This window comes from Mustela nigripes, chromosome 7 (genome assembly GCF_022355385.1).
Source record: "Mustela nigripes isolate SB6536 chromosome 7, MUSNIG.SB6536, whole genome shotgun sequence".
Lineage (NCBI taxonomy): Eukaryota > Metazoa > Chordata > Mammalia > Carnivora > Mustelidae > Mustela > Mustela nigripes.
In genome coordinates, this window is record NC_081563.1 from 77,749,671 (window position 1) to 77,761,341 (window position 11,671).

The 11,671-nt window shown below is 58.2% G+C and overlaps 1 protein-coding gene across 1 annotated transcript; it reads left to right on the forward strand.

Annotated features, from left to right (window-relative positions):
* Window positions 1-7,141: 7,141 nt before the first annotated feature.
* SIX3 (SIX homeobox 3) lies at window positions 7,142-10,028 on the forward strand. The gene is made up of 2 exons (XM_059407828.1): window positions 7,142-7,962; window positions 9,836-10,028. The coding sequence occupies exons 1-2, from the start codon at window positions 7,142-7,144 to the stop codon at window positions 10,026-10,028; spliced, it is 1,014 nt and encodes a 337-aa protein (XP_059263811.1).
* Window positions 10,029-11,671: the final 1,643 nt, after the last annotated feature.

The following is an 11,671-nucleotide window of genomic DNA, read 5'->3' on the forward strand; positions in this document are numbered from 1 at the left end:
TTCTGCTGAAACCCCCCACACAAAGGCCGCCAGGCCACGGGGTCCCCCGCCCCCTCCTGTCGGCCCTGCTCTTGAGATGCTCCGGCGCGTCCTCCCCTATCCAGCCTCCCCCATCCCTCCTCCCCGCTCCCGGCGCGCGCGCGCGCACACACACACACACACACACACACACACCTTGGGGTATCAGGGCCCACAACAGAGCTAAGGATGATTGGGACCTAGGGGTACTGGGTGGAGCTTCACGGGACCCGCCAGCCAGCAGTCCTGGGCTGGAACTGGGAGCCGGCGGACCCTCAAGGAGAGCGCGCCTCTCACCACCGCCGCCGCCACCACCACCACCACCACCTTCCCTTCCTTCACCTGAGGAAGGAGCACAGGGAATTCGGAGAGAGAAGGGCAGGGGGAATGTGGTAGGGGAAAAGGAAGGAAGCCCGGGAGGAGGTGATGGAGGAGCAAAATTTTTAAATGGACTTACCCGGCCACCTGTTGGGAATCCATTTGGGGTCAGCCGGCTCCGCAGCTTCTCGAAGTGGACACACAAAATCAAAAGCCGAAGTTGGAAAAGGAAAATTTTTGCTCTGGCCATCCCCTGGCGCTGCCAGTCAGGCTAGTAGCCCTTGAGCTAGGGTCAGGTGGCTGTAGAGCCAAAAGCAGCTTTGCCACGTCCCCTGCCACCCCAGTTCCGCCTCATCTCTCCGCTCCGAGGTCGGGGGCTCTGAGTCCGCGGACTCGGCGCTCAGGGTCCAGCGCGGGCAGTATGGCTTAAGCCGAGACAAGCTTTCTAAGCCCTGCTCAGAAGTCAAGAGCGGCAGCGCCGCCGCTTTGGCGCGGCCTTTCATGACGCGGTCGCTCGGTATTCTTGTGCCTCGGCCTCTCTGGTCGCCCCCGGACAAAGCCACCGGAGCCCGGCCGCTCCCTTCCCGCTAAATCCCCTTCGGGGTCAATGCGCTACCAGCACCAGGCCGCGCGCTTCTCCTGCCAGCCATGTGGCTCTTAAAGAGCCGTACCACCGCCCCCTCCGTCCTGCGCGCTCCCCCGACCCCCGCCTCCCCGCCCCTCTCCTCTGGATCTAGCCCCCCACGCCGACGCCTTAGGTCCCTGCTGCCCCGACCGATGCCTGCGGACTCCTAGCCCCCTCCCTTCACCTCCTCCCCTGAGCAGTTGGTGGGCCTGGCCTTAGGGCCATAGGGCTGAGTTTTACCCCTACTTCAGGTCCCCTTTCTCTCCAACATCGTTCATTCTTCGCTTGCCGGTTCCTACCTTTGCCCTTTGCACGGATCAAGGCCCAAGGCACCGTCCTGCCCAGGGCAGAGGTGATTCCCTAAAGATCCTCAGTTTGGGCTTGAATTAGGGGGTCCTGGGATGGGAAATGGGGCGGGGCATGCCCGTTGAGCTGGGGGAAAGAAACGGACCAGGACTTAGAAGGCTCCGCTACCCCAGAGCCTCACTGGCCTTTTGGCAGAGGGTGAGGGCTGGCTGGGTGCCACTCATTCTTAGAGGTGGCCATGCTGGAATAGGGTCCTGAAGTTACCAAGCTGGCCAGCCAGCTGTGTATCTAAGGGATTGTGAGTTTGTAGTGGGGCGCATCTCCAAAAGGCCCAGAGTGTGGATCTGAGAGAAGACCGCTTCCCAAGCCCCAAAAGTAACCCTTAAAAGCCCAAGTGCTGGGTGTGTAAGGAAGGATCTTGAGGGACAACTGTCCAGTGAACTGGGCATGGGAGGAGAGAAGGAACAGAGAGGGAGTCTACTCCTTTTTCAGCCCAACTTTTAACTGTGCTCCTTAGATTTGCTGACCAATCATGTGACTTGTCCCACTGAGAAAACAGGAGGTAGCTGGTGGCTTTGGTCCCACTACCTTACATAGTCCTCCCTCCGGCCTGTTTTAGTCCCATCTTGCCCTAGCAGCCAGTGGTCCTGTACAGGGAAAGCCTGCTTAAATGTTTTTCTTTAAGCTTCCCAAGGACTGGAAGCATGATTAAAGGAGACCAGAGAAGGCTTGGTTTTCTGGGGCAGGGGACGTGGGACAAGGTAGGCGATAACACATCACTTTCCTAGTGCCCGCTGTGTTTGTTTGGGGTCTGAGTTGGAGGGGCAACAATAGTTTGAGGAGTTGAGTGTGCCTACCCTTCTCAAATTCAAGCCTTAGCACACCAGTTCTGGAACTCTCAAGAGATCTCTGCAGAGAAGTAGCCCGTCTCCTAGGCTTTGGAACCCAAAGGAACTTGGGTACGGAGGAAGATGGGAAACTGAGCCTCCCCTGGACATCTGCCTCCTGCCATCCCAGCACTAGTTCAGATGCATCTTTAAGGAAATAGGGTAAATGATTTGAAATTAGCCCTCTTGGGAGAGATTGGTAGTACACTCCCTGGACTAGAACCTGAGGCCACAGGCGTCCTCCCCAGCCCCTATCACTCACAACTCCCAAGTCTCCCATCTCTCTCTCTCTCAGGGCTGGGTCTACACAGCCAACTGGGAAGCGATTGTGCCCTCTCTCCTGAGCCTGGCAGTGGGAGGTGCGGTGGCCCAAGAGAGAGCCAAACTTGTCTTGTTTGAGGATGTGGGGGGTGGAGGGGCCTACAGCGGGCGGTGGGGCTCATTAGGCAGAGTGGGGTGCCGAGAGGTGCGCAGCGCCCGCCCCGGAGGCCGCCTTTGAGCCGTCGGGGCAGCTTCATTAAGCGGCGCTAACAAGGCATACAAATGCCGGGCCCAGCAGCTTTTTTGCGATGCCGGGGCCTTAGCAGGGCGCCAAGCTAATGAGGGTCATTCAAAGGGGCTGATCAAATATTCAAATTTCTCCGCACGCCAGGAACTTTTATGTGCGGTGAAAGTTGAGGCAACTGAGCTGTGTTTACTGTCCCAGGCGACAATCGCTCGGAGCGCGGGTCCCGGGAGGCTAAGGCTGGGGGGCGGGGGGGGGGGGGGCAGGGAGGGAGCAGTTGTTGTTGTTGTTGTTGTTTTTCATTCAAAGGAAAGTAATCGGGGTCCTTGAAGGGCTTCGAGGCCTCCCCGCCTACGTGCTGCACTCCCCTGCGCCCTCATCGGCCGCCCACGCCAAGCGCCTCGGTTTGCAGCTTGCGGGGAGGCCCAAACCGCGGGCCCCGGGACCAGCCCCTGCCTCCTGACATCCTGGGGGCCGGAAGGGCCGTTACTTCCCCCGCCCCCCCCCCCAGTACAAACCGGCCCTCCACAGCTGAGCAAGGCCCAGTGGGTGTAGCTGCTCCCGTCGGCAGGTTTGCGGACCTCTTGGCTTTCCGCATAACGCCAAGGAAGTAGTGGGTCTCTCAGGCACCTCTCGCGGTGGAGTTAGACTGCTGGGCTTGGGGCTAACTTGTAAATAAATGTCCCGTAGGTCCTAGTATGAGAAAGACACTCGCCGGCTCAAACGCCCTTTCTCCCCGCCCCACCTGTACGCAGTTCTGCCGGTTGCCCGGCCCAGGATTAAAGCAGAGACGGTGGTGGCAATTTTGTGACCTCTGCCAGTACGGGCTCCAAGTTCCAGATCCGGGAGTCTGAGCGGCCAGAGGGCAGGGGAGACTTACAGGCCCCTCGGGCTGACACGTTCATCCCAATCTCTACACTCTGAGAGACCCTAGGTGCTGGCGCCCCCTGCGCACTACCCCTCCAGATGTCCTCCCGGCTCAGCTCTCTGCCTACTGCCTCGGGCCCCCAGAACGGCGGGAAAGGCTCCTGGGCCCCAGAATCCGAGGTTCTTGGGCTCCTACGCCCCTCCCCAAAGCCCAGCGCCTGGGAATTTGGGAGGGGAAGCTCTAGTGCTCCATAGCCCCCTCCCCCACACCATCAGCACTCCCAGACCCGGACCCCTCGGAGCCTGCGCTCCCAGCTCCACCAGCCATCCGCGCCGAGGACCGGCCATCCCGCCTACCCCCTCAGCCCCCCAGCTCTCGCGACTCTCAACTTACGGGCTCCCGGCGGCGGGCGTCGTGCTTCGGGCCAGAGCGGAGAAGCGCTGGCGGCCGCCGGGCCGTGAGGTGGGCTCCGTGGGCGGCGCGGGGCTCGGTTCTGCTGGAAGTGTCTTGACAGCCCGGGTCTGACCGCCCGACCCGTGGCGCCGGGCCCTGTCCCAGCGCACAAAGCTGCGCGCCTCGAAGCCGCCCTCCGTCCGGCTCTGCACTCTCGAGTCGCGGCTGCCACCCTAGCCGGCGGGGTGCGGCGTATCGGCAGGCGCCCAGGCCAAGGCTGGGGACAGGGGTGTCGCCGAGCTGAGTCGCAGCCCCACTTGCCTCAGTTCTCCTGGAGTGGTGACGGTTTTCGATTTCAGCACTTTCGGCAGAGCCCGCGGCACCTGCCCAGGCTCCCTCCGGGGCTAGCTAGGCAGCGGCGGGGAGAGGCCGAGTCGCCCCCACCCGGAGGCGGGGGTTGTGGGGACGGGGAGGGGACTGGCTGGGTTCACCCGCCCGCCCGGCGCCTGGGTCCTCGGCTCCAGGGGATGCAGTTTCGGGGTCACGAGCTGCTTTCAAAAAGTTGAACACAATATTCGGAAACCCACCCGTAGGAATTCTCCCCCCACACGCGGCACAATACCCACTCCCTCCCCTTTTTCATTCCTTCCTCCCCCGCTTCCTCCTCCTGCCCCTTCCCCCTCCCACCCCTCAGCCTATAATCCTTCCCCTACCAGAGAAAGGGATCGGGAAGAAAAGATGAAGCGTCTGTTTTTGTGTCCCAACCTTAGGGCTCTTTCTGGGCCCGCTGTGAACGACCGCCCAGAGCTTCGAAGCTGAACGGAAAAGGACCCACGGTCGGGAGCAAGCTACTTGGAGGGGAGAGATCACCCAAAGTGGGCCTTGGCGGGTCTTCCTTTTGAGCGAATATTTCCCTGCCTCAGTCATTGGGTTTCGGACCAGCGACCCTCGGCTGCCAAGGGCGGAGCAGGCGGATAGCGGGCCTCCTCTCCCAGCCCAGAGCCTCCCGGCCAGAGTAGAGCCTCCGCGGTAGCTCGCCCTTCTCTGCACAGGAGGCAGGGCTCTGCGGGAGTCAAGGCCTAGCAGGACCTGAGCTGGGGTTTAGGAGTGGGACACTCACAGCCCCAGTCACGTTAAGTTTCCTATTTAAATTCTTTCTCAATCTCTTTCTCTCCTCCCTCATTGAGATCTCCAAAGTGGTGTGGACTCGGTGCCTCGCCCCCAGATCTGCATCGGAATGTAGAAAAGATCTTTTTTTTTTTTTAAAGAGTTTTGAATTCCTCAATGATTTTTCTTCTGGAAAGGCAGCTTAGGATAATTATTTCAGCTTTATTGAGGGCAGATTAGTTGAAGTCTGGACGCTGCGTTTCAATACGCGTTGTACACGGGCCGACAATGTGGTCATTGTTGGCTACTGTGTGTGAACTCATTCAAAATATACACTTTTTAACACCAAACCGAGTCTTGTCTAAATATACACAGTGCTCAGGGGAAAGACGTCTCTGACCCTGACAAATCTGCGTAAATCACACTTCCATAGTTACAGAAGCCTCACAAAGGGAGGCCCGGCTAAAGATGCTGAAAGCAACATACCTTAGAATAAATACCCATACCGGCCCTGGATCCGGGGGATGGTTGCAGTGGCCAGAGGGAGGGAGGGCTCTCTCTATTCTATGGGCCCTTTTGGGGTTTGTTTTAGGTTTGTCATGTTACTGTGCTTAGATAAAATAGGTTTTGTTTTTCTTTACAATATGAGCAAACACACAGTGTTCAGGCCTATCTGCTTCTTTGAGGAATCCTCCAAAGTTTGAGTGTCCTTCTGGGGCTTGTAGGCAGGTCCAGAGTTCCTTGGAGGATTAGGAGTCATGGGCTTGTCAGGGGGCTCCAGAGGGTTCCAGACTTCTCAGCTCCATGGGGGACACAGTTAAAGTCTGGGGTGGGGAACAAAGAAGTGGCTTGCTTTTTAAGATAAAAAGAAGTGTACTGTTATTTTTACTGGTATTTAAAAATACAGAGCAATAGGGGAAATCAAGGCTCCTTGACCAGGGGTAGAGTAAAGGGAAGTGGGTGAAATCCAATGCAGATGAATTGGGATAAATGTAGCCAATGGTCACACACGGAAAAGACCAGAGCAGCTTCTGACACCCTGAGTCCTGAGCTCGGGCTCTCAGGTGTTAGATGCCCCCCAAAATCCGGAATCACAGGAGCAGCAGAAAGGGTCAGCTTGTGGTGGGCCCCATGATCTCATCTCTTCTTTCTTCCTCGCCACTATTAGTGCTCACATAGGCAGAAAGAGGTAGCCCGACGTGCACACCATGTGCAAACTGTGCCTGCTTAGCCAGCCCTTGGCCTCTCCTTGAGGGCTGGCCCTCGGCCTTCCTGCTTCATGGGGAGCCTCTTACTTCCCAAGAAAATCCCCCCTTTAATTGCTCATCCCATTCACAACTCTCTGTCCATGGCCTTTTGAATTTCTGGATCAACTTCTTTGGGGAAGAGGGAAGAAGGGAGCTCAGAGACATAGAAAGAGAGGGGGGAGAGAGAGAGAAAAAAGAAGAGAGAGATAAAGAGGGGGAAGTGCCGAGATTAAGAGTTGCAAAGATTAAAAAAAAAAATCTCTTTCTCCCCCTTCTCCCTCTCTCCTCCTCTCCCCCTCCCCCCCACTCTGGCTAAGTGGTAAAACCGTCCTTACGTTCTCGGTATTGATTGGCAGGGCTGACAGTGATTGGCAGCGGTTGCCGTGGCAACGCCACAACGACACGCCGCAGACCAATAGAAAAGCGAAACAAAATGTTTCAATGCTGCACTCACTGTGGATTTAGGGGAGATATTATGAGGCTGTTGTCATTAGGGCGATTGCTGTGGAATCGCTGAATCTTGACTCGGCGGTGGTTGGCTCTCGCTCTTCTCTCTCTCTCTCTCTCTCCCTCACCCTCTCCCTCTCTGTCTCGGGTTCTCTCTCTGCGCGCGCGCACCCGGCCGCTCTCCTTCCTCCCTCTCTATGTGGCTGCGCGGGTGTGTGTGTGTGTGGATGTGTGTGGGGTGTGGGTGTCCCTTACGCCCTTCCTCCTCCCCCTCCTCCTCCTCCTCCTGCTCCCCCCTCCTTTCCTTCTCCTCCTCCCCCCTCTCCTCTCCCTCCTCCTGGTCCTCATCGCCCCTCTCCTCCTCTTCCTCCCCTCTCTCTTCCTCTCCCTGAATTTTCTCCTCTCCTCTCAGGTCAGTCCATGGTATTCCGCTCCCCCCTAGACCTCTATTCCTCCCACTTCTTGTTGCCAAACTTCGCCGATCCTCATCACCGCTCCCTACTTCTGGCGAGTAGCGGCGGCGGGAACGGTGCGGGCGGCGGCGGCGCGGGAGGCGGCGGCGGCGGCGGCGGCGGCGGCGGCGGGAACTGTGCGGGAGGCGGCGGTGCTGGCGGAGCAGGCGGCGGCGGCAGCGGCGGCGGCTCCAGGGCCCCCCCGGAAGAGTTGTCCATGTTCCAGCTGCCCACCCTCAACTTCTCGCCGGAGCAGGTGGCCAGCGTCTGCGAGACGCTGGAGGAGACGGGCGACATCGAGCGGCTGGGCCGCTTCCTCTGGTCGCTGCCCGTGGCCCCCGGGGCGTGCGAGGCCATCAACAAGCACGAGTCGATCCTGCGCGCGCGCGCCGTGGTCGCCTTCCACACGGGCAACTTCCGCGACCTCTACCACATCCTGGAGAACCACAAGTTCACCAAGGAGTCCCACGGCAAGCTGCAGGCTATGTGGCTCGAGGCGCACTACCAGGAGGCCGAGAAGCTGCGCGGCCGCCCGCTTGGCCCGGTGGACAAGTACCGCGTGCGCAAGAAGTTCCCGCTGCCGCGCACCATCTGGGACGGCGAGCAGAAGACGCATTGCTTCAAGGAGCGGACTCGGAGCCTGCTGCGGGAGTGGTACCTGCAGGACCCCTACCCCAACCCCAGCAAGAAACGCGAACTGGCGCAGGCCACCGGCCTCACTCCCACACAAGTAGGCAACTGGTTTAAGAACCGGAGGCAGCGCGACCGCGCCGCGGCGGCCAAGAACAGGTCAGTGGCGGGCCCGCGGCCTGGCTGCCGTTTCTGGGGCCCGGGAGGGAGACAGGGGTTGAAATAGGGGCGAATGGGGCAGGGTGTCGATGGCTGCCGGGCGCGCGAGAAGCCGCGACCCCCTGGCCAGTTGGAGAAAGTTTCCGCTTGCCCAAACGCGCAGAAGAGGTACGGGGCAGTGGGATTCTTGACGACTTTGTCCGAGAAGGGCTTCGGGCAGGATGGAGAGAGAGAGAGAGAGTGTGTGTATGTGTGTGTGTGTGTGTGTGTGTGTGTGTGTGTGTGTTTGAGGTCCTGAGTGCCCACAGTCCCTGGTCCCAGCCCTGGGAGCCCTAGCCCTGACCTGCACCCGTGCCACCTGCTCAGCCCGTCCCCAGCTCCGCAATCCTCTGGAGCCTACAGACAGGGAAGGAAGGAAAGCCGCCCTTGCCATCTGGTTCTTATTTCTATGCACTGCAAAAACCCGGGGAGGAATCCACAATGTCATGGAAAGGAAACTGAACCTGGGTCTCTGCCACAAAAGGAAAAAGGTCGGCGACCGCAGTGGAGCAGGCCTCGCCTTCAGCATTGCAAATGGGCTGCCCAGGAGCTGGACAACCAGGCTGGGAGTGGAGAGGCCTTGTGTGTGTGTGTGTGTGTGTGTGTGTGTGTGTACACGTGCACACAGGTGCCAGCCCTCCTGCCCCAGTCAAGGAGCACCGCCTTGGCCCACTAATTTGGGAAGCCACCAGGAGCAGGAAGAGCCTCACTGCCAGCACGTTGGCCACAAAGTCACAAAGTTGCCTGGGCTTGGCCAGTCAGCCCACTTGGGCCTGTTGGAGGTAGGGAGAAAAATAACTAGAGGAAAAGAGGAGGCAAGGGGGAAGGGAGAAAGTGGGGTGAAAGCCCTGGTAAGAAGCCTGCGTCCCTATCTGGCCTCTGAAGGCCCTGAGCCTGGTGTACCACAGGGAGCAGGGCCCCAACTGCTGACAGCTGCTAGGGGCTGGAGGTCAGGGCTGAGTTCCTGGAGTGAATGAGTGTTTGTGTTTAGGTGGTCCAGGCCTGAGCCCTGGGCCCTCTCACCTTTGCGCGCAGAGCCAGTTTTTCGCCTGAGACGGGGGAGTGCCCGGGACAGGGGGAAGCCTCCTTGTAGGAACTCAGAGACTCTAGGCCCCAGGCCGCTCATGCCTGCTGCGGCAAAGGGGCAGACGGAGACTGCTCTGCACCCCTTTCCTGCTGCTTTCTCTCCTTTCTCTGTTGCACCTCTTCCCTACTTTTTCCGCTTCCGGCTTCTACATTCTCTCTGCCCCTGCTCCTGTGCTCAGCACGGGGATCCAGAGAGCAAACCCAGAAAGCGGGTCCTACTCCGCAGAGGCTGCGGGTGAGCAACCCGCAGCTCTCGGTGTGTTCGGGGGAGCTGGGGCAGGAGCCACTGCGGAGACCGGCCTCTCCCGGGCAGCCGGTTCAGTCTGAAGAGTCCCAAGCGGCTGGGGAGGAAGGAGCACCCTGTCCCTCGCGGACTTGTGCTGTTTCGGGATGCGGCCTCCCGCGCTGTGCTCCCAGGCCTCCCCAGGCGGCCGGCCACGGGTCCTACCTCTCCTCGGCGGCCGGCTCCGAACTGGGAAGCCTTGGGAAGCTCCAGAGAGCCCCGGGGAGGAGAGACGCGAGTCAAGCGCCGCGCTGGGGGGCTCTGTGGCGTTCAATGAGCAGTCGGGGGCTTGGAGGCAGGGGAGGGGAAGGGAATGAGCGCCGGGATCCGAGTCGCGGGTGGTGGCCAAGGGCGCGCTGTGGAGGCTGGGGAGCACCGGCGGCCGCGGGCGCGGGGAGGCGGCTTGACTGAGCGGGATGGCGGAGCCGCTGTGTCAGGGCTGGTGCCGCACTCTGTCTCCCGCAGGCTTCAACACCAGGCCATCGGGCCGAGCGGCATGCGTTCGCTGGCCGAGCCCGGCTGTCCCACGCACGGCTCCGCAGAGTCGCCGTCCACGGCAGCCAGCCCCACCACCAGCGTGTCCAGCCTGACGGAGCGCGCGGACACCGGCACCTCCATCCTCTCGGTAACCTCCAGCGACTCGGAATGTGATGTATGATAGCCAAGGCCGCCCTCCTCCCCCTCCCCCTCCTTCCCCTCCTCCTCCTCCTCCTCACCCTCCTCCTCTTCCTCTTCTTCCTCCTCCATCCCCAGAACAAACCGAAATCAGGATACACAATCATACACACACACACACACACACACACACACACACAAGTAAACACACACTTCCACCCCAGCCAAAAATATATAAAAACCAAGAAAAATAACAAATTAAACGCAAACTATCAACAACCCCAACCACCATCTACCACCACGGCCACCCCAAAGGACCGCGACGCCAACAGACAGTTACAAACGCTGATGTTGCGGGCAGAAAACATAAAAGAGGTGACAATTGTATACTTTCTAGGACAAGCACGGCTTCTCCTTTCGGTTCCCACGGACCCGGCACCCCACCTGCATGACGATTTATTTGTATCTGGGAAAATATTCTCTCTAGTTTAAACGATTTAAAAAGAGTCGACTATACAAAAACCGACCACCACCACGACGACAAGACGACAAAAGCAAAACAGACAAAAAAGAGAAAAAATAAAATAAAACCGCCATCTCCGTTCAGAATTTGTTTAAAAAAAAAAAAAAAGAACTCCTTGAGAGGGAAATAGCAAATGTTTCTCGCCTTTTGTTGCTCGCTCTCTTTTTTCCTCTCTCGCTCTTCTTTCTTTCTCTGTTTTTAAGTCCAAGTATTGGTCAAACAAAATGCAATCTTCTGTTTTTTGTTCAGCAGACAATCATTTTCTTCGTAAGCACCTTTTTCTCTCCACTCTGTCACTGCCTGTGTGGGTACTGGTTATAAATGTGGAAAAAGAATAGTTATGACTGTAACAGATTTTTATTTTTATTTCAAAATTTTATATGAATTATGTATATCTTAATGATCGGTCATTTTCCCAGTTTGTAATATATGTGTAGAAATTGCCTGTATATGATATTTGCTTTTTCTCCTCTTCCTTTTGCATTCTCCTCCCCACCCCTTCCTGCCTCCCCACTCACCTGTCTCTTTCCTTTTCGGGGTTCCCCTCCCACTCAGTGTTCCTGGCGTCGACTTGGCAGTCAAGGCGTGGCGTGGCGGGCTGGGTTAGGAAGAGGGACCCCATCGCTAGCGGAAGCGGAGAGTGAGACCGTAGTATTCTTATGCAAAAGCTATTTCAAGTATTTCTTAGCTGCTTTGGAGAAATCTCTCACTCCCCGTAGGGCGCTTTTACTGTTATCTTAACTGCGTGTTTATCTATATGTAAAAACTTTCTAAAGCAAATACAGTATTCTCCATTTTCTTATCACTCCCGGAGACTGGTGTTTTTGTCCGCCCCGGGGCACAGCCCGGGGTGCAGCGCCGGGCCTTCACTTCCCCTCCAACTATGCCACTGGAGCTGGGGCAGAATTTTAAGGCTGAGTAGAAGCTTTTTCCTGGAGGTGGTGAGGGTTGGGGGTGGGGGGTGGGAAGATGGGAACAGGCCCTTCGGAGGAGAACCGAAGCCAAGTCCGGAACGAAAGGCTCAGAGGGCACAGGGGGAGGGGGGCTCTGGCTGGTTTCTTCAGAAGGAGATGCAGGAATTAGAGCCTGCGGCAGCCCTCGTGGGTCCTTGGGGTGTGTTTGGCATCTTCCAGTTGCTGTTGTTGTGTGTCTGTGTGACTTTT

Coding starts and splice junctions, on each gene's coding strand:
- SIX3 (XM_059407828.1), top strand. CDS start 7,142: ATGGTATTCCGCTCCCCCCTAGACCTCTATTCCTCCCACTTCTTGTTG. Junction 7,963..9,835: donor GCCGCGGCGGCCAAGAACAG/GTCAGTGGCGGG, acceptor TGTCTCCCGCAG/GCTTCAACACCAGGCCATCG.